Consider the following 25,076-nt stretch of genomic DNA (forward strand, 5'->3'; position numbering starts at 1 on the left):
GCTGACGGCTCTGGACGCTCATGGCAGGCTGACGGCTCTGGACGCTCATGGCAGGCTGACGGCTCTGGACGCTCATGGCAGGCTGACGGCTCTGGACGCTCATGGCTGGCTGACGGCTCTGGACGCTCATGGCTGGCTGACGGCTCTGGACGCTCATGGCAGGCTGACGGCTCTGGACGCTCATGGCAGGCTGACGGCTCTGGACGCTCATGGCAGGCTGACGGCTCTGGACGCTCATGGCTGGCTGACGGCTCTGGACGCTCATGGCTGGCTGACGGCTCTGGACGCTCATGGCTGGCTGACGGCTCTGGACGCTCATGGCAGGCTGACGGCTCTGGACGCTCATGGCAGGCTGACGGCTCTGGACGCTCATGGCAGGATGACGGCTCTGGACGCTCATGGCTGGCTGACGGCTCTGGACGCTCATGGCTGGCTGACGGCTCTGGACGCTCATGGCAGGCTGACGGCTCTGGACGCTCATGGCAGGCTGACGGCTCTGGACGCTCATGGCAGGCTGACGGCTCTGGACGCTCATGGCAGGCTGACGGCTCTGGACGCTCATGGCTGGCTGGCGGCTCTGGACGCTCATGGCTCGCTGGCGGCTCTGGCAGATCCTGTCTGGTTGGCGGTTCTAGCAGATCCTGTCTGGTTGGCGGTTCTGGCAGATCCTGTCTGGTTGGCGGCTCTGGCAGATCCTGTCTGGTTGGCGGCTCTGGCAGATCCTGTCTGGTTGGCGGCTCTGGCAGATCCTGTCTGACGAATGGCTCTAGCAGCTCCTGACTGACGAACGGCTCTGACGGCTCGGGACAGACGGGCGGCTCTAATGGCTCGGGACAGACGGATGGCTCAGACGGCACTGGGCAGACGGATGGCTCAGACGGCGCTGGGGAGACGGATGGCTCAGATGGCGCTGGGGAGACGGATGGCTCAGATGGCGCTGGGGAGACGGATGGCTCAGATGGCGCTGGGGAGACGGATGGCTCAGATGGCGCTGGGGAGACGGATGGCTCAGATGGCGCTGGGGAGACGGATGGCTCAGATGGCGCTGGGGAGACGGATGGCTCTGGCCGGATGAGGCGCACTGTAGGCCTGGTGCGTGGTGCCGGAACTGGTGGTACCGGGCTGGAGACACGCATCTCAAGGCTAGTGCGGGGAGAAGGAACAGGGCATACTGGACCCTGGATACGCACATTAGGCCTAGTGCGTGGTGCCGGCACTGGTGGTACCGGGCTGGGGACACGCACTTCAAGGCTAGTGCGGGGAGCAGGAACAGGGCATGCTGGACCCTGGGGACGCACATTAGGCCTAGTGCGTGGTGCCGGAACTGGTGGTACCGGGCTGAGGACACGCATCTCAGGGCTAGTGCGGGGAGCAGCAACAGGACGCACAGGACTCTGGGGACACACAGGAGGCTTGGTGCGTGGTGTTGGCACTGGTGGTAAAGGGCTGGAGACACGCACCATAGAGCTAGTGCGTGGAGGAGGCACAGGGCTCTGAAGACGCACAGGAAGCCTGGTGCGTGGTGTAGGCACTGGTGGTACTGGGCTGGAGCGGGGAGGTGGCGCCGGAAATACCGGACCGTGCAGGCGTACTGGCTCCCTTGAGCACTGAGCCTGTCCAACCTTACCTGGTTGTATGCTCCCCGTCGCCCGACCAGTGCGGGGAGGTGGAATAACCCGCACTGGGCTATGTAGGCGAACCGGGGACACCATACGTAAGGCTGGTGCCATGTAAGCCGGCCCGAGGAGACGCACTGGTGGCCAGATGCGTTGGGCCGGCTTCATGACATCCGGCTCAACGCTCAATTTAGCCCGGCCGATACGTGGAGCTGGAATGTACCGAACCGGGCTATGCACGCGTACAGGAGACACCATGCGCTCTACTGCGTAACACGGTGTCTGCCCGTACTTTCGCTCTCCACGGTAAGTACAGGGAGTAGGCGCAGGTCTCCTACCTGACTTCGCCACACTCCCTTTAAGGCCCCCCCCAAGAAATGTTTGGGTTGTACTCACGGGCTTCCAGCCTTGCTTCCGTGCTGCCTCCTCATATCGCCTCCTCTCGGCTTTAGCTGCCTCCAGCTCTTCACGAGGGAGGCGATATTCTCCCGGTTGTGCCCAAGGTCCCTTACCATCCAGTATCTCCTCCCATGTCCATGAATCCTGTGTAGGTGGGTCCTGTTGCCGCTTGACACGCCGCTTGGTCCTAGATTGGTGGGTAATTCTGTCACGATCGTGTGGAGAGACGGACCAAGGCGCAGCGTGATAGTGATACATCTTCTCTTTATTAACGAAGATGAAAGAACACGACACGAAACACTTTAACAAACTAACAAAAACAACAAACGATCGTGAAGCTAATACAAACTACGTGCACACATGCAACATAGACATAGACAATTACCCACAAACACCTAAAGCCTATGGCTACCTTAAATATGGCTCCCAATCAGAGACAACAATAACCAGCTGTCTCTGATTGAGAACCAAATCAGGCAACCATAGACTTTCCTAAACACCTACACTCAACCATAGACATACCTAGACACATACACTCAACACAAACCCATACACTACAACCAACACCCCCTATACCATATAATCACCCAAAACACACACATACCCCATGTCACACCCTGACCTAACTAAAATAATAAAGAAAACAAATAATACTAAGGCCAGGGCGTGACAGTTTTATCCACTTGGTATAAACAGTTATAAAAAAAACTCCTTTCATTGTTTTACAGAGGAAGTGCTGCACTCTCAAGTGGCTCACTGGTGGTCCCCTGACGGGTCACGACTGGCCTACCTCAACCTCAACGACACTCTGGTACCCAACATGCTCCTGCCTCGCTTCACTGGCGCCCTCTACCCCAGGGGCCAACTGTACCCTTACCCCAAGGTAAGAGTCAGGCCAACTGTACCCTTACCCCAAGGTAAGAGTCAGGCCAACTGTACCCTTACCCCAAGGTAAGAGTCAGGCCAACTGTACCCTTACCCCAAGGTAAGAGTCAGGCCAACTGTACCCTTACCCCAAGGTAAGAGTCAGGCCAACTGTACCCTTACCCCAAGGTAAGAGTCAGGCCAACTGTACCCTTAGCCTAAGGTAAGAGTTAGGCCAACTGTACCCTTAGCCTAAGGTAAGAGTTAGGCCAACTGTACCCTTAGCCTAAGGTAAGAGTTAGGCCAACTGTACCCTTACCCCAAGGTAAGAGTTAGGCCAACTGTACCCTTAGCCCAAGGTAAGAGTTAGGCCAACTGTACCCTTAGCCTAAGGTAAGAGTTAGGCCAACTGTACCCTTAGCCCAAGGTAAGAGTTAGGCCAACTGTACCCTTACCCCAAGGTAAGAGTTAGGCCAACTGTACCCTTAGCCCAAGGTAAGAGTTAGGCCAACTGTACCCTTAGCCTAAGGTAAGAGTTAGGCCAACTGTACCCTTAGCCTAAGGTAAGAGTTAGGCCAACTGTACCCTTACCCCAAGGTAAGAGTTAGGCCAACTGTATCCTTACCCCAAGGTAAGAGTTAGGCCAACTGTACCCTTAGCCCAAGTTAAGAGTTAGGCCAACTGTACCCTTAGCCTAAGGTAAGAGTTAGGCCAACTGTACCCTTAGCCTAAGGTAAGAGTTAGGCCAACTGTACCCTTACCCAAAAGGTAAGAGTTAGGCCAACAATCCCTTCCCCAAGGTAAGTTAGACCCGGTACCAATTTAGACCAAGTTAGGCTAACAGTAACCTTACTCCAAGGTAAGACTTAGACCAACAGTATCCTTACTAGGGCTGTCGCGGTCATGAGATTGTGTCAGCCGGTGACTGTTATGCAAATAACTGCCAGTCTCACAGTAATTGACCATCATTAACATAAACACGTTTAGCATCATTGACTTCCACGCATAGCCTACAAGCCACTGCTGCAGACCTTTGGAATATCAATATTTTTAAAAAGTAGAACAAATACATGTAATATAACCTACATCATTACAATAAATTCATTATTTATTTTAGACAGGTTATTTTAGAAAATGTAGACTATTTCAGAAGAACAGAATCGCAAACTTTGATATTATTTTAGGCTCTGATCCGGCTATGCCATAAGGCTGTGGGATACACTAGTTCATTTAGCAGACAATATTTGCTTAGAATTCTGTGGCATTATTTTATAGTATGAAGAATACAATTGAACATAGCTGAATAAAATAAAATGGATATTTTCTCCAAACGATTTCCGAGGGAGTGCAAACATGAGTTTATTCTGTGTTGAGCGGTTAACAAGGAAGTAGGTCCACCTATATGCTCAATTTAGAGTTATTTATGCAACTTTAATTGTGATACAAACGTTGGGCTATATGTTTGGATTTTTAATATATTCTAATGCTGAATGATACGACTAATGATTTGAAAAAAGTTGCATGAAAGGCACGAGCTCTTTGCTTTGTTTCACGCGCAGGCTGCACACACCTCATCAGTCTCTCATTCATAATTTGACAAGCACTTAATAATATTCTCACCAGGCCTCGGATTCCTAGGCGGCATCCCCCTTGTGTGGCCATTGTGCATTTTGGCTGAATATAATCATTATAATTATTTTTTCCCGGCTGCCAGTCGCAGCACTCCAAAGCACCTCTCACTTACATGGCTCTCTCAGATATCTCAATTCTTATTAGCCAATGACCTTCAAGTGATCGGGTCCTTCTCACAGGCATCTCAGCTCCGAAGTAGGCTACAAGTGAAGACAGACACATTGGGGACGCAACTGTGCATGTCCTTATCGAAATTCCGAGGCGCATATTGAACATGTTAGAAGAACTGTCCAAATGTTCTTTTCATCAGCCGACAAGATGAGTAGGCCTAATGAACAGCAAAAGCACTAGCATATGTCAATCTACTCTCCCCCATAGTACAAACATTTTGCAATTCTATTGGTCAACGTGTTCTACTGTGTGAGAAATAAATATTCCCAAACATACTCTGGGACAGTTGTGGGATGCGATACATCCCAAATGAATACATCCACTCGCATAAAAAAAAAACATTTTACAAGAAATGAAGCGGATGCAACAGATCAGAACGTTTAGCTTAAAATGTTAATAAACTATTAGGCTATTTCTTCACATTATAAGAGCAGCAATGCGCACATGGCTGATAGACTATGTTCCAAATTCCGAATGTTCCAAAATGCAATCAATTAGCGGGAAAACACCATTCTCAAAAGTGACCGCAGATGCCATTATAATATAATGCTTTATTATAAAGGTGCATTTTTATGGTGAAAATAATATTCCTCAAACTGGAAACTCACGCGTCACCTATGCATGCCATTAGGCTCTACACCGGTTGTAAAGGAGTTATTTGGCAACTTTAACTGTGATACAAACCTTATTAAAACATTGGCCATATGGGCTAGGCTACATGAGATGTGTGACTATGATTTTAAAAAGTAATGTGCTGTTTCTTGCCTTATTTCACACACAATCATTCACAAGTCATAATACATCATTCACAAGTGATAATATTGTCACCCATCAGAAATAATCTTAATTGAACCTGTTGACTCGTACAATCACATATTTGTGATCATTGTTGAGTGGTCCCTGCAGCGTACGATCTCACATACTGTATGTGATTGGAACAGTAGCAACAGAACGTATGACGCAACAAATGCATCTAAACAGCATTGTTGTCTGAACAGCATCTAAATCTTATTTTTTTGTACTGATGGAAAATAAAGGTCTTAAACTTTATTCCTCAATTTGACCTTTTATTGTAAAAGATAAATGTGAAATTCATCATCCAAGCATCACACGGAACACATCCACAGCCAAACTCATTCAATAAACCAGTCTAAATAACAGATTGCGCTGACAAAAAAACAAAACATAAGTTAGCGACCTAACAGCTAGACTAGTTTACAATGTATCACATCTCTGGTGAGCACAAGAGACTAATGTAATGTTGTTTATAAAATAAATGTGTGTCAGCTAAGCTAACAGCAGCTACATTCTTTATGATGGCAGCCATGTTTGTTTACTGTATGTTTGACTTGGTGAAAACTCCCTAATCCCAGAATGCCATTCACTATAAGACACAAGTCCATGTGGGTAGAAATGGGGGAAGGTATTGTGGGGGATATGATGCAGGAAATATTACTATGATGGGGGATTTATCAGTAAATGGGGAGCAAACACAAGAGTTATACGCTAAGTTATACGCAAAATAAAAATAAACCCCTGGAAAGGGGACGGAGCTGGCAATCCTGAGGTACCAAAGTTACAATCTGATGCCGTGTTCAAAACAACTGGGAAATGGGAAATCTCCGACTTCCGACTTCAGTGCGTTCAAGACAACTGGGATCTCGGAAAAAATGAGCTCCGACTGGGAAAAATTGTTTTGAACGGTCATCCAACTCGGAATTCCAACTTGGGAACTTGGGCCTCTTTCTAGAGCTCTGCATTTCTGACCTGAAGATCATTGATGTCATGATTTTACCTAGTATTTTTCCGAGTTCACAGTTGTCTTGAAAGCACCATAAGTCAGTCGAGTGAACTATCCCTTATTATAACATCTTTGGTCTGACAGACGCCTACATGACAACCAGAATGCATTGTATGATGTCAACAGACATGGTACCACACATAGCCGGCAAATAGCTTAGCATTAGCTCATCATAATCAGGACACTCAAAAAATTATTTTACACACATCATATGTGTCCATTTCAATCTATGCAATAATTGGAATGCATGATTTGTCACCAGGACACCAAAACATGTGAATAAAACAGTAAATACATTATGATCCATACATACATATGGTATGCTACAGCAGAAGCGACAATACGATATACAGAAAATAAGCGACTTACTTTGAAAGGAACGCACACATGTCCAAAGTCCAATTTGTAATGAAAACAACCATGCAGGCGCCAGCCAGAAAATGTGCTGGGGGAAAACGTTTGTGCAAGGCCTGTTCTGACTATAGATGTGCAATGTCTTCATACTTGATCTGGGAAAACACTAGGGACGTGCTTGGGCTCTCGTTGAAGAGAGAAGTTTGTCCGCTAAAACATAAGTCAAATGTTCTACTTCTTATGCGACTTAACGAGGAGGCGAAACACACCTCAATCTAAACTGTTAGAAAATAAAACTTGTTAGAAAATAATTTGAAATTGACAGCCTATAGATAATTAGCAGCATCATGTCTTGGTTTGAAGGCAGGGCGTGTAACTGTCCAGTTGGATAACAATCACATTTTGGACCAGTGAGAGCATTCTGACGTCACGCGCATGAAAAAAACTCATGCCGGGGCGACGATTAGAGATATTTGGAACTCACACTTGAAAAGTTTCATCTTGTCTTTACATATACTAAATAATATATGTGTGAAATTAGTTTTGATTTAGAATAGATCATTATCACCATTATTATCACTTGTCTTGGAACAGGGGCAGGATAAAAAAAAGCATGTTATATGCACTTACTGTCAATAGTGAAAGGAGAATGCTTTTCCCGTGGTTCCTTTTCATGCCAGCCAGGATGGCTATACTCTTGTTCTAAAGCGAAGCAATGTGCTTAATATTAGGAAAGTTGAGAAATAAATATAGTAGCCCTAGCCTACAGAAAGCTGATGGGATCATCCTCTTTTTAATAGAGGCCATCAACACTCTCGCACAATTGCATAGCCCATGGAAATGTTGCGCAACATGAGCTCCTGGGCTCTCACGAAGTGTTTGATTAGATTTTCAATTACATTTTCATTGATGTCAGAGTGATTAGAGGGACAATGGAGTGTGGAATACCAGGCTGTTAGCAAGTTTGGAAGGCTACTAACGACCATCAGCAGTATCAGAGCTTGGAGAAGTCTAGTTATCGTGACTAAACGGTCATGTGGAAATCGACTGCTGTCGTGACTCATGACTGGCGGTTTGGCAGTAATCTAGTCACCATAACAGCCCGAATCCTTACCCCAAAGTAAAAATGAGCCCAGCATTATCTTTACTCCAGTGTAGGGTTGGTCTAGCAATACTACCACTTCAAGGACGTAGCGTGTATAACTCTACTCAAATTTCATAGTGGGGTTAGTTCAACCCTTGCAGGTCCAGAGAATAAAGAAACAATTATCTGCCCATAGGGGTCCTACTTTTGTACTCAGAAACAGGACACAGCTATTGTCACTGACTCTGAGTGACTGTGAAATTCTCGCGTTTTTGATTGATCGATTGACAATTGATTTGTGAAAGAGGTAGCACAATAAAGTCAGAGACCTTTTTCATTTTGGTCCCTAAAGTGCATGGTGCAAAAAAACATTATAACATTACATACACTGAACAAAAATGTGTAAATCGACATGCAACAATTTCAAAGATCTTACTGGGTTACAGTTCATATAAGAGAATCAGTAAATTGAACTACATTTATTAGGCCCTAATCTATGGATTTCACATGGCTGGGAATACAGATATGCATATGTTGGTCACAGATACCTTTAAAAAATGTAGGGGCCTGGATCAGAAAACCAGTCAGTATCTGGTGTGACCACCATTTGCCTCATGCAGCGCGTCACATCTAATTCGCATACAGTTGATCAGGCTGTTGATAGTGGCCAGTGGAATGTTGTCCCACTTCCCACTTCTGTCCCACCTCTTCACAGGTGAAGAAGCCAGATGCTGGTTAATCAGCTTCTTGATATGCGACGCCTGTCAGGTAGATGGTTTATCTTGGCAAAAAAGAAATGCTCACTAACAGGGATGTAAACAAATTTGTGCGCAACATTTAAGAAAAATAAGCTTTTTGTGCATATGGAAACTTTCTGGGATCTTTTATTTCAGCTCATGAAAGCAGTATACTGTAGATACAGATACATTACATAGATACAGACATGAACAATGGTTCTATTGTTCAATCATCAGCCAGCTTTTGAGATTTAAAAAATGAGATTAAAAAAATGAAGTTACGGTCGGGATAGCTTTGAGTTGCTGTGGTAGTTTGTTCCACTCAACAGCACGGTGTACTTACCAGACTCTTACATTTAACAAGCACATTCTGTGTAGAGTAGCCATGTACCCAAAGCCCTCTCCTGGCTCTTCCAGGGCATAAAGAAGGAACATCTTCATCATATTACAGGTGGGATGAATAATTAAACCTGCACAGGGCTTTTTGGCTTTAGCTTTTTTCATCCTGGTTAAAAAAATCCTTTCTTGTTTTATTCATATCAACGCTGACTGGCTTCCTTTGAAGAGCACGGTGGTGGTGGTTGTAGGGGTCTGTAGCGTTAGGCGGGAAGTGCTGTGATAAGCTATGGTAAGGAGAGGTGATGCTCTACCATCCTCTGATCTGGAGGGGAAGAGTGGGGCTACCTCTGAGGGGCGAGGGGGCAGTGGGGTAGGGGAAGGTTGCCTCGCCCAGACAAATAATTTGAGTCAGAGAGGGAGGGAATCTTCTTAATAAACCACAGCAAGTTTTGATCGCTCGCTCGCACGCACGCACACACACACACACACACACACACACACACACACACACACACACACACACACACACACACACACACACACACACACACACACACACACACACACACACACACACACACACACACACACACACACACACACACACACACACACACACACACACACACACACACACACACGCAGGCAAGCACATACGTACGTACACACATACACACGCATAACAGTACGCACATACACACACATATACAATGAGAATTTTGCACATACCCACAAGAGAGGCAGGCTAATATCGAGGGAGTCGGCGAAGAAGAGAATGAATCTCTCTTGGAATATCAGTTGGCATACTGTTTTTTCCTTTCACCCAGAGACCCGATTATGCCGAAAAAAGAGAATAGCGGAGCAAGGTTATAATGGGGTTGGCAATATCAGTGCAGTGAAAGCCAAAGTTTGACTCCTGTCATCTTCAAGTTAGGATCTGTGGTATGGGACTCCTCCAGCCCTGATAGACTAATGAGCTGCATGTTTTAAGGGGAGGACTGAGCTCATCTGGGAGAAAACAATAGCCTAGTTAAGATGGGCCTTGAAGGCTTCTGCGCAACACAACTCTCGCTTACTCCATTTGTGATTCTCCCAGGTCATTATATTCTCTGATGAGGGACTGTTTATGAATGCTGGCATTTCAAAACATGAAAAGCACATAGCAGAATGTTGTGGGGCTGTATATCACAAACTGTCCATGCCTTCTATGTATAGATTATAAAGTATTCTATGTACCATGTGTGTGCTCTCCGTGCTCTCAATGGTGGGTGAGCACTTTGAAAACTGTTGTGCATGTGGTTTTTCGATTTGTGTTTTAGGTGGGGCAGGTCAATCCCACTGTTAAGCTTTACGTCGTCACCTTGGATGGGGGATCCCAGACAACTGAACTGCGACCTCCCAACAGCTTTGAAAAAAGGTATCAATTGAACAATCTTGTTTCTATGAAGAGACCAGCATGTTCAATTAAAAAAGACAACGATTGCAACATGTCGTTCATTAAGCCCCAGTTGGCAGCATATCATTTTGTTTTTTAAATAAAAAACATGTATTTAATTGTGTCCCAATGGCCCTTTGTCCACTATAGTGACTACTACATAACCATGGTGACATGGGTCACAGAGGAGAAGATCGGTGTGCGCTGGTTGAACCGAGCCCAGAACACCTCCATTCTGTCGCTATGTGAGGTCACCATGGGGGCATGTCTAAAAGTGAGCATCGTACAGTAAAAGTCAAAAGTTTGTACACACCAACTCATTCAAGGGATTTTCTTTATTTTTTACTATTTTCTACATTGTAGAATAATAGTGAAGACATCAAAACTATGAAGTAACACATATGGAATCAGGTAGTAACCAAAAAAGTGTGAAACAAATCAAAATATATTTTATATTTTAGGTTCTTCAAATTAGCCACCTTTTGCCTTGACAGCGTTGCACACTCTAGGCATTCTCTCATCCAGCTTCACCTGGAATGCTTTTCCAACAGTCTTGAAGGAGTTCCCACATATGCTGAGCACTTGTTGGCATTCTCTCAACCAGTTTCATGAGATGCATTTCAATTAACAGGTGTGCCTTGTTAAAAGTTAATTTGTGGAATTTCTTTCCTTCTTAATGCATTTGAGCCAATCAGTTGTGTTGTGACAAGGTAAGGGTGGTATACAGAAGATATCCCTATTTGGTAAAAGACCAAGTCCATATTATGGCAAGAACAGCTCAAATAACCAAATAGAAATGACAGTCCATCATTACTTTAAGACATGCAGGTCAGTCAATGCGGAATATTTCAAGAACTTTGAACGTTTCTTCAAGTGCAATCGCAAAAACCATCAAGCGCTATGATGAAACTGGCTCTCATGAGGACCGCCACAGGAAAGGAAGACCCAGAGTTACCTCTGCTGCAGAGGATAAGTTCATTACAGTTACCAGCCTCAGAAATTGCAGCCCAAATAAATGCTTTACAGAGTTCAAGTAACAGACACATCTCAACATCAACTGTTGAGAGGAGACTGCATGAATCAGGCCTTCAAATCAAATTGTATTTGTCACATGTGCCGAATACAACAGGTGTAGTAGACCTTACAGTGAAATGCTTGCTTACAAGTCCCTAACCAACAATGCGGTTAAGAAAAATAAGTGTTAAGTAAAAAGAAAATAATAAAAATAAAGAAAAGCCCTTGTATGAGTAGGTGTGTCCAAACTTTTGAGTGGTACTGTACACGTTACTATCTTTGCGCTGTGAAAGGCCCGATGGGTTGTCCATGTCTACATTTAAAGGTTTGAACAGCAGACACATATACCCTGCACCAACCGCTCTCTGTTTCCTCCTCAGAAACATGTGATTACATCAGAGAAGTGGCTTGACCGTCAGGTAAGCATGCATAAGGTTTGTCATATTGTTATTACACAGATATTACACAAGTTCATTCAAGAATTTCTTTAGCTACATATATTGTGCAATACTTCTCACTGGAGAGGGATACAAAGGAAATACCTTGCAAAACCAGAAAATCCGCCTATTAAATGTTAAACGTGTTTTTCTGGTCATGACCAGTTGGCTACACTCATTTTTCTTGCAGAATGAAGAGCCATTGTTTTCCAAGGATGGGAATACCTTCTTCCTGACCATGCCAATAAAACATGGCGGACGAGGGTCATTCCACCATATCACCATGATATCTGACCAGGTAGGATGTTCAGCTGTCCTAGTTGTGGTAAAGAAAGTCTCAATTAGGTTATTCGCTCTCTGTTGTCCCCCGTGATGAAATTGGGGAGGGGACTGTGGACCTGTCTCCGTCCGTTAGTGCGTTAATACGTTAGTCACACACGACATCTCAGACAGACCTGGCTTGATTTTGAAGAAACTTGTGTGAGTAATGCGTCTTGCCATGGAGATCCGGCATTTACAAAATTACATTGATTGGCCAGATGGTGGCGCTATAACAAGAGATGGAAAATGCGAACTTTGAAAAGTCACGCCCCTCACACCATTTGACCTCAACTTTCACTTGGGCATGGTCTAGTACATACTGTAAATGCATATACAATCAGTCAAAGATGTTCCTATTTTTACAACATGTTGTAAACACTGTCAAGACTCATTCATATCGACCACACGGTGATGAGCACATGTTTATATCTCTTGATCTGTTTGACTCAGAGTGATGAAATTTGGAACACATGTCAAGGGATATGAGTCTAGCTAACCCATGTGATATCTCAGACACCACTGACCTGATTTGGATGAAACTTGGGTGAATGATGCGTCATGCGTCAAATTATACTGATTGACCCAAAAGGGGGGGGGGGGGGGGGCGCTGCATCATTCATGGGGGACGACATGTTTACTGCCTTGTTTTGTTATGCATCGCACATGGGCTATACAAGGTTATGTTGCGTCTAGCGTGCCGCTGCAGGTGATGTAATGTGTGTTTGTTTTGTTTCCCTGCTCAGTTCAATGGTGATGAGGTCAACATGCGCCACCTGACCTCTGGCAGCTGGGAGGTGTCTCAGATCCTGGAGTATGATGAGGAAGCAGATACAGTGTACATGACTGATACTCAGACCATACTCTGACATAGGGTTGCACAATTCTGGTAACTTTCCCAAAATCAAAGTGGAAGATTCACGTAATCAGGAGGGAATAAGCAGAAAATTCAGAACCCTCCAACTAGGATTACTGGAAAACCTGGGAATTTTGGGAAAGTTACCGGAATTTTGCAACGCTACTCTGACATGCCTTCGATGTAGGGCTGAATTCAGTTGCAAAATAATGTTCAGGAATGTCATACCGACAACATGGATCATAACAAAATATTTTCTTCTGTCTTTCTATAGTTATTTCCTCAGCACAGAAGATAGTTCAATACAAAGACAACTGTACAGGTACTGTATACATTCATTTAAATAGAAAGTATAGTAATTGCCAATATGCAGATGTTAGACGTCCAACAGATATCAACTCTGGTCCAAACATTTGTCTAGAGTTACAGTGCAGTCGGAAAGTATTCAGACCCCTTGACTTTTTCCACATTTTGATACGTTACAGCCTTATTCTAAAATGTATTAAATATTTTTATATCATTCTACACAATATCATTCTACACACAACACCCCAAAATGACAATGTGAAAACAGGTGTTTAGAATATTTTGCAAATGTAAAAAATATATATATATACAGTATATACGTATTTACATAGGTATTCAGACCCTTTGCTATGAGAATCGAAATTGAGCTGTTTCCTGTTTCCATTGATCATCCTTGAGATATTTCTACAACTTGATTGGAGTCCACCTGTGGTAAGTTCAATTGATTGGACATGATTTAGAAAGGCACACACCAGTCTGTATAATGTCCCACACTTGACAGTGCAAGTCAGAGCAAAAACCAAGCCATGAGGCCAAAGGCATTGTCCGTAGAGCTCCGAGACAGGATTGTGTCGAGGCATAGATCTCGGGAGAGGTACCAAAAACTGTCTGCAGCATTGAATGTCCCCAAGAACACAGTGCCCTCCATAATTCTTAAATGGAAGAAGTTTGGAACCACTAACACTCTTCCTAGAGCTGGCCACCTGGCCAAACTGAACAATCGGGGGAGAAGGGCCTTGGTCAGGGAGTTGACCAAGAACCCAATGGTCACTCTGACAGAGCTGCAGAGTTCCTTTGTGGAGATGGGAGAAACTTCCAGAAGGACAACCATCTCTGCAGCACTCCACCAATCAGACCTTTATGGTAGAGTGGCCAGACGGAAGCCAATCCTCAGTAAAAGGCACCTGACAGCCCGCTTGGAGTTTGCCAAAACGCACCTAAGGACTCTCAGACCATGAGAAACAAAATTATTTGGAATAAATGCCAAGTGTCACTTCTGGAGGAAACCTGGCACCATCGCTACTTGAAGCATGGTGGTGGCAGCATCATGCTGTGGGATATTTTTCAGTGGCAGGGACTGGGAGACTAGTCAGGATCAAGGGAAAGATGAACAGAGTAAAGTACGGAGAGATCCTTGATGAAAACCTGCTCCAGAGCGGTTAGGACCTCAGACTGGGGTGAAGGTTCATCTTTCAACAGGATAACGACCCTAAGCACACAGCCACGACAACGCAGGAGTGGCTTCCGGATAAGTCTCTGAATGTCCTTAAGTGGCCCAACCAGAACCCGGACTTGAACCCGATCGAACATCTCTGGAGAGACCTGAAAATAACTGTGCAGTGACACTCCCTATCCAACCTGACAGAGCTTGAGAGGATCTGCCGAGAAGAATGGAATAAACTCCGCAAATACAGGTGTGCCAAGCTTTTAGCGTCATACCCAAGAGGGTATTGTGTGTGTAGATTGATGAAGGAAAAAAACTGTTTAATACATTTTAGAATAAGGCTGTAGCTTAACAAAATGTGGAAAAAGTCATGGGGTCTGAATACTTTCCGAATTCACTGTATATTGTAGAGACCAAGCTCTCAAGTTAATTTGACTCTGACCTCTTACCGTATAGTATTTTCTCGACTTCTTTCAATCAGAGTGTCGGCGGTAAACCCATTTCAACGTGAATGCCTGACCTGCTCCCTGTTCAAAACACAATGCTCCTACTACGATGCAGTCTTCAACCCAGACAATCAGTATGTCCTGCTGAACTGTAGAGGTAATAGTTCAATAAAGATAATCAGTTCAATCTGAGTTGGATACATGCCACCTGTAATTTTGCAGTGTGTTTTATATACCATTTTCAGTTGAATGTACAACATATAAATTACAATAATAATTAGCAGACATTCATTGACATTTAAAATGTTGTCATGAAATGCTTAACAAATGATTAGAAATTCTTACAAGAACAAAAATGGTTATACTTGGTCTCGTTTCTGCAGGTCCTGGTATACCAAGAACCACCCTTTACAAACTGAATGACATGAGCAGTAAGTACAAGAGCACCATCAATTCAAACCATAGCAACCATGGCACTGTGTGTACACTGCTTGCTTGTGTAAGAAAGGAAGAACAGTGGGATGAGGGGAAGAAAGGACATTTTTTAGCAGGTCAAGGTTTTATACTTAATTCAGGGAGTTACACCCGGGAGTACACCTGGTTCTATACTATTTACTGCAGCATCCAGCCTGTTGACCCACGGGACCTGGTCAAAAGTAATGCTCTAAATAGGGAATAAAATGCCATTTGTAAAGCAGTCTAGGATACTGGAGTAGATAAATGATCAACCTCTTCTTCCTTTGAAGGCACAGTGCGTGAGTGATGTTGATTAATTCACTCATTAAAGTTGCATCATTACATCCTCCGTGGGGCCACAACAAATGTATATCGCTGAATCAGTTTCCTAGCAATTTGATCCTCATTTAGATGGATGTGGACGTGGTACAATATTTAAATGAATCCTGGGTATCCTAAAGCATGTGTGTGCATTGAGTGGGACGTGTTTGGAAAAATGTGTGTGAACAGATATGGTAATGTGATTAAATTACAGGAATCGTGTCTATTGAATCAGTTCTACCATATGATTTGATTATGCTGCTCGTTTCAGTAAAATGGGTTTAATTTTCAACTATGGATGTGTCTATTTTAGGATATTAGGAAAGTAGAACGTATTCATACCCCTTGATTCCACATTTTGTTGGGTTAAAGCCTGAATTCAAAATGGATCAAATAGATTGTTTTTCTCACCCATCTATGGTACACACAATACTCCATAATGACAAAGTAAAAACCTGTTTTTAGACATTTTTGCAATTGTATTGAAAATGAAATACAAAATATCTAATTGACATAAGTATTCACGCCCCGAGTCAATACATGTTAAAATCACCTTTGGCAGCAATTACAGCTGTTTCTTTCTGGGTAAGTGTAACACTGACACTGGGAGTCGGGATGCAAGTACAGGGGGTGAATTTTGTAATACATAGAACATAGAACAATACAAAAGAAGAGTAGCGTCTGGACATGCGAAACATAACTAATACTGCCTGGGGAAAGAACCAAAGGGAGTGACAGATATAGGGGAGGTAAGCATAGATGTGATGGAGTCCGGTAGAGCCTCATAAGTTGCAGGCGTGCGTAATAATAAGTAAACTGGTGACAATGAGCGCCAGAGAGGGGGAGCGGGAGTAGACATGACAGTAAGTCTCTAAGCGCTTTGCACACCTGGATTGTACAATATTTGCACATTATTATTATTTTAATTCTTCAAGCTCTGTCAAGTTGGTTGTTTATCATTGCTAGACAGCCGTTTTCAAGTCTTGCCATAGATTTTCAAGCTTATGACAAGCATACCCATAACATGATGGAGCCACCAACATGCTTGAAAATATGAAGAGTGGTACTCAGTGATACTTTGTGTTGGAATTTCCCCAAACAAAACGATTTGTATTCAGGAAATTTTTTGAATATTTTTTATTCTGTAGAGCTTCCTTCTTTTAACTCTATCATTTAGGTTAGTATTGTAGAGTAACTACAATGTTGTTGATCCATCTTCAGTTTTCTCCTATCACAGCCATTCAACTCTGTAACTGATTTAAAGTCACCATTGGCCTCATGATGAAATCCCTAAGCAGTTTCCTTCCTCTCCGGCAACTGAGTTAGGAAGGACGTCTGTATCTTTGTAGTGACTGGGTGTGTTGATAGACCATACAAAGTGTAATTAATAACCGTGGCGCGAGATGGTTGGAGTCGTCAACAAAACCGCAGGCCAAAAAATATGATGTCAAGTTTTTGAACTACCGGTAGTCTCTTTGATAAGATATACAGTATAAAGTAATCTGTGCATTTGAACGACAGCATAAATACACCTATTTCACTTTTGCATGTCAAAAACCGAATAACCACTGCTGCACATGTTTTAAACAGATTAGATTATACTATTTAGAACGAGCAGCCAGCTCACGAACGAACGAGTGCAACAGGGAGAACGCAATCAGCATACAGATGCAATAAGTGAAAACACATTATCTAACTGGGGATAGCTATCTATCATAATATCACAAAGCATGACGCGCTAGCCAGTAAATGTTCATTCTGAAATAACTTCATATTTCCGAGTTAGTCAGATATGAGTTTAGAAAGACTTGAAATTGGCATGGGAGATAACTAGCCAGCAAGCTAACAGCTAAAACGACCAACGAATTTCTCAGTGTTTCTCAAAATTACTGTAGCTGAATGATCAATTTGATCATGCCTTGTGATACACCAAGTTTTATGCTGTTTTAGTCCACACAACATGTCTCCCTGTCATCTACAGTAGAACCTGATAAACAACATCAGGGGGAAACGAAACAATTGGCCATGATTTTTTGTCCTACCAGATCTGCGATGAGAAGATTCTAGGTGGGCTATCCATCTGTCCTTTGACTCTTGTTGGATGTAGTTTTCTGGTTTATCAGATCCCAGGCTCCTAAGACTTTTATGATAATTTAATTACAAGTTAATCAATTTGCTTTTTGCCTAATAAGGCAGATCTATTGTAGTCTCACATGCGGAAAGTAAGCCGTTTGGCGCGAGAGACTCATTGGGAGGAGGAGACTAGAGCAGACCCAGAAGTTCTGACTGAACCAATGCATATTTGAGCCCCCCTGGATGGTCCATTTACTTTTTGCTGTTGTAATTTATGCTATGAAATCCTGTGATTTCATTGGGGCTGTTCCCACTCATAGCAAATAGCTGGCAACACAATCCAAGCAATGTTCTCGCGGATTTTGCACACATGGAGGCGGAACAGGCGCTGCTGGCAGTCACTGAGGGGCAGAGCAGTAAGTAACTGCTTACTGCTATTTGGTAAATAAAAAATAAAAAAAGACTATTTACAATGATGGCCTACCCCGGTCAAACCTTCCTCTAACCCGGACTCTGGGACAATTGTGCCCCACCCTGTGGGACTCCCGATCAAGGCCAGTTGTGATACAACCCGGGATCAAACCAGGGTCTGTAGTGACGCCACTAGCATTGCGATATACATATATATACCAAAAAAAAGACCAATCACAAGTGGGTCGCCACCCCTAACGCCGTAATGGGCGAGCCACTGCCGAACTTCACCGCGCTGAAACAGATATTCAATGTCTGCTTTTTTATTTTTACTCATCTTAAAACAGGTGGCATTCTTTGCGAGGCATTGGAAAACCTCCTTGGTCTTTGTGGTTCAAAAATATAAATCAAATGTTATTGGTCACATACATATGGTTAGCCGATGTTAACGGAGGTATAGAGAAATGCTTGTGCCTCTAGTTCCGAAAGCTCAGTAATATCTAACGAAATGCTTGTGCCTCTAGTTCCGACAGTGCAGTAGTATCTTCACAAGTCATCTAACAATTCCCCAACAACTACCTTATACACACAAATGTAAAGGGATGGAATAAGAATATGTACATATAAATATATGGATGAGCGATGGCCTAGTAGCATAGGCAAGATGCAATAGATGGTATAAAATACAGTATATACATATGAGATGAGTAATGTAACATATGTAAACATTGATTCTGTGTTTGAAATTCACTGCTCAATTGAGGGCCCTTACAGATAATTGTATATGTGACGTACAGAGATGAGGTAGTCATTGAAAAATCAGGTTAAACACTATTATTGCAGACAGAGTGACTCTGTGTAATATATTATGTGACTAGTTAAGCAAATTTCTAAGCAAAACGTATTTAGGGCTGCCAGACATTTCAGCTTTTCATTTTTTTATTAATTTGTAAACATTTCTAAAAACATAATTCCACTTTGAAATGATGAGGTTTAGTGTGTAGGCCAGTGACACAACATCTCGTTGAATCCATTATAAATTCAGGCTCTAACAAGCAAAAATGTGCAAATAGTCAAGGGGTGTGAATACTTTCTGAAGGCACTGTACATGCAAATACATTTAATAACATTATATGCAATTAGGAGTCTATGCAGATATTAAAACATAATGCTTTACAATGACGGATTTAAGAGAGATTATATGTCTGGTTAATCCAAATATTTATTTTTCCATCTCTGTATATAGAGAATTACACTTTGGAGAAGAACACTGCACTAAGAGATGCACTGATATATAGGAATATACCAAGGAGAGATATCAGGACCCTACAAATCAACAACTTTGGTATGACAATCCAATCTTTCTCATGATCATTCTATCATCGTGACCATCATCTTCATAATCATCTTTGGGCATTAACATCATCATTACCGTCACTACCGCTGTCACTGTAATCATAGTTGTCAGCATCATTGTCATCATCAGCATCATCATGAATCATCATACTTGTCCCTCATGTGGTTCATTCATGGAATAATAGCAAAGTAACAGGTAACATATTTCAGCTGTTGACCTGCTACATGCAGACAATTCGACAGGCAGGGTTTTTAGATGTAGTGTGAGCCATGGAGCTTGCAGTGCCGGAGTACATAATAAGCAGATACCAGGGATAAACACAATTAAAAGAACAGGTGCACAGCTTTGTGAGGTGATTATGAATCAGCTCTGGAATGAGAAGCCTGCCAATCTACTAATCCAATTAGACGGGAAGGCTCGCCATATGGGTTCTTCACTCTGAACCGTGTGTGCAATTAGACACAATGTGCTGCATTTCATTAAGGCTTCTGAATGGAGACTGCACCTCAATTTCTAGCTCCATTTCAAGGATTGCCTTTTGTCCATGTTTTTTCACTCTTGATTTGTATGTATGCTGCATACATGTACATTTGCCTGCAATGTAATCAGTTGCTTGGTCATTTTGTCGAGCGATGTAACATGTCATTTGTCAAATCATAATATCATGCAATCAGAACAGGTTAACATATGAAGATTCTCTCAAGATTCTCATTGTAGAAATAAAGATGATATGTTAAGATACTACATTTGGAAGCCTGATTGGTACTTAGTATAATCAATGTGCATTTGAGGTGTAAGGGAATTCTGATTTATTTTATAGCACTTCGTCTGGAGCTGACCATGCCAATAGATTTTGATGAGGCCACAGCGTATCCACTTCTGCTGATCCTGTACGTATCCTACCCTTCACCAATCCTTATCTTGGAGGGTACTGGAAGTGACATTTCCATAAATCCTTATCAATGGCTTCAGATTGAATGTTGTTTTAGAGCAATAGCAGAACCAAGTTTCGCCTCAACATTTCTCCTGAGATTATTGAGGGATCAAAATAAAGACTATTGTCATTCTCTATATCACTCCAGGGACTTAGAAAATAAGTGTCTGTGTAGTGTGTTTATCCAGATAGTGATTTTCCAAAAAGTCTTATTTCTGTATCAGTAACCAGATTTCCATCCAACCTTTTTATGCGAGTAAAGTACATGTCAGATAAAAAAAAATTTGTCACGACAGGCCTGATGGAAACTGCAAAAATTTTCTGTCAACTTTCCAAATGTTGAAAAAACTAAATACGTTAGACAAGGTGGGATCTTTTTGTGTCTGTAAAATCAATTGTGAGAAATGGTGGCCTTTAATCCGGAATATTGATATAATAACCATCATATCAATGTAAACTTGGAGTCACACGGCGATATGTTAGTGTGGTCCTCCCACTGCGACTCAGGAAAGCATGCAGTTCATTTGGCTACAGATTAAATAAATGATGATGAACTTCACAGGGTGGTAAAAGTACACGATGATGAGCTTGATGCTCCTTTGATCAATTCTTGGCTGCTCTTTGACAAATAAATATAATCTGGCTGTTTTGTCCATAATAATCTCATCATGTAGGCTAGCCTACCCGAACTGTATATCTGTGAGCTGTTGGTTAGAGCGCACGTGTCAAAACCAGAGTGGATAATTAAGTGATAATGCTCGAGAAGCCGGTGTTGAGGATATATTTGCACGGATATTGCGTCTCGGGCCGGCAAACCGTGCCAATAAATCCTTCAAACATCGGCTTTGAGGGCATTATCACGTTTATTTAAAAAATATATACAGTGGGGAGAACAAGTATTTGATACACTGCCGATTTTGCAGGTTTTCCTACTTACAAAGCATGTAGAGGTCTGTCATTTTTATCATAGGTACACTTCAACTGTGAGAGACGGAATCTAAAACAAAAATCCAGAAAATCACATTGTATGATTTTTAAGTAATTAATTTGCATTTTATTGCATGACATAAGTATTTGATCACCTACCAACCAGTAAGAATTCCGGCTCTCACAGACCTGTTAGTTTTTCTTTAAGAAGCCCTCCTGTTCTCCACTCATTACCTGTATTAACTGCACCTGTTTGAACTCGTTCCCTGTATAAAAGACACCTGTCCACACACTCAATCAAACAGACTCCAACCTCTCCACAATGGCCAAGACCAGAGAGCTGTGTAAGGACATCAGGGATAAATTGTAGACCTGTACAAGGCTGGGATGGGCTACAGGACAATAGCCAAGCAGCTTGGTGAGAAGGCAACAACTGTTGGCACAATTATTAGAAAATGGAAGAAGTTCAAGATGACGGTCAATCACCCTCGGTCTGGGGCTCCATGCAAGATCTCACCTCGTGGGGCATCAATGATCATGAGGAATGTGAGGGATCAGCCCAGAACTACACGGCAGGACCTGGTCAATGACCTGAAGAGAGCTGGGACCACAGTCTCAAAGAAAACCATTAGTAACACACTACGCCGTCATGGATTAAAATCCTGCAGCGCACGCAAGGTCCCCCTGCTCAAGCCAGCGCATGTCCAGGCCCGTCTGAAGTTTGCCAATGACCATCTGGATGATCCAGAGGAGGAATGGGAGAAGGTCATGTGGTCTGATGAGACAAACATAGAGCTTTTTGCTCTAAACTCCACTCGCCGTGTTTGGAGGAATAGAAGGATGAGTACAACCCCAAGAACACCATCCCAACCGTGAAGCATGGAGGTGGAAACATCATTCTTTGGGGATGCTTTTCTGCAAAGGGGACAGGACGACTGCACCGTATTGAGGGGAGGATGGATGGGGCCATGTATCGCGAGATCTTGACCAACAACCTCCTTCCCTCAGTAAGAGCATTGAAGATGGGTCGTGGCTGGGTCTTCCAGCATGACAACGACCCGAAACACACAGCCAGGGCAACTAAGGAGTGGCTCCGTAAGAAGCATCTCAAGGTCCTGGAGTGGCCTAGCCAGTCTCCAGACCTGAACCCAATAGAAAATCTTTGGAGGGAGCCGAAAGTCCGTATTGCCCAGCGACAGCCCCGAAACCTGAAGGATCTGGAGAAGGTCTGTATGGAGGAGTGGGCCAAAATCCCTGCTGCAGTGTGTACAAACCTGGTCAAGAACTACAGGAAACGTATGATCTCTGTAATTGCAAACTAAGGTTTCTGTACCAAATATTCAGTTCTGCTTTTCTGATGTATCAAATACTTATGTCATGCAATAAAATGCAAATTAATTACTTAAAAATCATACAATGTGATTTTCTGGATTTTTGTTTTAGATTCCTTCTCTCACAGTTGAAGTGTACCTATGATGAAAATTACAGACCTCTACATGCTTTGTAAGTAGGAAAACCTGCAAAATTGTCAGTGTATCAAATACTTGTTCTCCCCACTGTATACTTTAACCTTTATTTATCTAGGCAAGTCAGTTAATATGAACTAATTCTTATTTACAATAACGGCCTAGGAACAGTGGGTTATCTGTCTTGTTCAGGGGCAGAATGAAAGATTTTTACCTTGTCAGCTCGGGGATTCGATCTAGCAGCGTTTCGGTCACTGGCTACCTGCCGCCCCAATACAACAGGTTATTCAAATCATATTCAAATAATGATTGACATATTTTCATTAAAAACCTTATTTAGATTTATTTATTCATACTATTTCATCCTTCCACAAGATTTAGTCCCGACACAAATCTAGGGTTGTTGTTCTGTATCTATGGACGCAACCCAGTTCATTCTAAATATGCTATTACCATACTGGCTGGCAACGTTCTTATCCCTTGCTTGCTAGCTAGCCAACTACGGCTAACTTACCGTCACGTCAAAATCTGCAGCTAGAATAACAGCAAAGAAGCTGCATTTGGAATTGTTTGAGCTGTTTTCTAGTGACATTTATTTGGATATATCCATAACAATGAGCTAATGAGGTGCAATTTCGCCTAGAAAATGTGCTCACTCGTCAGGACACTGTTATTCAATAACACAGCTAACACAATCACCTCAAACTGAAGCTGGAAAGACTGCAAACTAGCTGCACTTCGTTTTGTTTGACCTTTTTTCAATAACATTTTTTTGTAGACAGTGCATTTGGAAAGTTTTCAGACACCTTGACTTTTTTTCAAATTTTGTTAAGTTAGACTTCTAAAATTGATTAAATCAATTATTTTCCTCATCATTCTACACACAATACCCCATAATGACAAAGCAAAAACAGGTTTTTATAAATGTTTGCAAATATATACAAAATAAAATATTTACTTATTTGCTATGAGACTCGAAATTGAGCTCAGGTGCATCCTGTTTCTACAACTTGATTGGAGTCCACCTGTGGTAAATTCAATTGATTGGACATGATTTGGAAAGGCACACGTGTCTACATAAGGTCCCACCGTTGACAGTGCATGTCAGAGAAAAAAACAAGCCATAAGTTCGAAGGAATTGTCCGAGAGCACCTAGACAGAATTGTGTCGAGGCACAGATCTAGGGAATGGTACCAAAAACAATCTGCAGCATTGAAGGTCCCCAAGACCACAGTGGCCTCCATAATTTTTAAATTGAAGAAGTTTGGAACCACCAAGTCTCTTCCTAGAGCTGGCCGCTCGGCCAAACTGAGCTATTGGGGATAAGGGTTTTGGTCAGGGAGGTGACCTAGACTCCAATGGTAACTCTGACAGAGCTGCAGAGTTCCTCTGTGGAGATGAGAGAACCTTCTAGAAGGATAATCATCTCTGCAGCACTCCACCATTCAGGCCTTTATGGTAGAGTGGCCAGACGGAAGCCACTCCTCAGTAGAAGGCACATGAAAGCCCGCTTGGAGTTTGCCAAAAGGCACCTAAAGGACTCTCAGACCATGAGAAACAAGATTCTCTGGTCTGATGAAACCAAGATTGAACTCTTTGGCGTGAATGCCAAGCGTCACTTCTGGAGAAAATCTGGACTATCCCTATGGGGAAGCATGGTGGTGGCAGCATCATTCTGTGGGATGTTTTTCAGCGACAGGGACTGGGAGACTTGTCAGGATCGAGGTAAAGATGAACGGAGCAAAGTACGGAGAGATCCTTGATGAAAACCTGGACCTGGAGTCCTGAGCGATCTGGAGAAAAGGTTCACCTTCCTAAGCACACAGCCAAGACAACGCAGCAGTGGCTTCGCGACAAGTCTCTGAATGTCATTGAGTGGCACAACCAGAGCCCGAACTTGAACATCTCTAGCGAGACCTGAAAATACCTGTGCAGTGACTCACCCCATCCAACCTGATAGAGCTTGAGAGGATCTGCAGAGAAGAATGGGAGAAACTCCCAAATACAGGTGTGCCAAGCTTGTAGCGTAATACCCAATAAGACTCGAGGCTGTAATCACTGATAAAGGTGCTTCAACAATGTACTGAGTAAAGGGTCTGAATACTTATGTAAATGTCATATACATATTTTTTTTTACATTTTCAAAAATTTCTACAA

The 25,076-nt window shown here is 43.0% G+C and overlaps 1 protein-coding gene across 1 annotated transcript in view; it reads left to right on the forward strand.

The window, feature by feature from the left end:
• LOC139547003 (inactive dipeptidyl peptidase 10-like) overlaps window positions 1-25,076 on the forward strand; it is a 239,922-nt gene that overhangs the window by 209,046 nt on the left and 5,800 nt on the right. The window contains exons 9-19 of the mRNA XM_071356029.1: window positions 2,744-2,898; window positions 10,317-10,414; window positions 10,583-10,706; window positions 11,827-11,865; window positions 12,074-12,181; window positions 12,948-13,039; window positions 13,332-13,379; window positions 15,010-15,131; window positions 15,358-15,405; window positions 19,482-19,580; window positions 20,413-20,482. Of these exons, the coding sequence (XP_071212130.1) occupies window positions 2,744-2,898; window positions 10,317-10,414; window positions 10,583-10,706; window positions 11,827-11,865; window positions 12,074-12,181; window positions 12,948-13,039; window positions 13,332-13,379; window positions 15,010-15,131; window positions 15,358-15,405; window positions 19,482-19,580; window positions 20,413-20,482 (1,003 nt within the window). The remainder of the gene's footprint in view (window positions 1-2,743; window positions 2,899-10,316; window positions 10,415-10,582; window positions 10,707-11,826; window positions 11,866-12,073; window positions 12,182-12,947; window positions 13,040-13,331; window positions 13,380-15,009; window positions 15,132-15,357; window positions 15,406-19,481; window positions 19,581-20,412; window positions 20,483-25,076) is intronic.

The sequence above is a fragment of the Salvelinus alpinus genome, chromosome 20 (genome assembly GCF_045679555.1).
Source record: "Salvelinus alpinus chromosome 20, SLU_Salpinus.1, whole genome shotgun sequence".
NCBI classification, from domain to species: domain Eukaryota; kingdom Metazoa; phylum Chordata; class Actinopteri; order Salmoniformes; family Salmonidae; genus Salvelinus; species Salvelinus alpinus.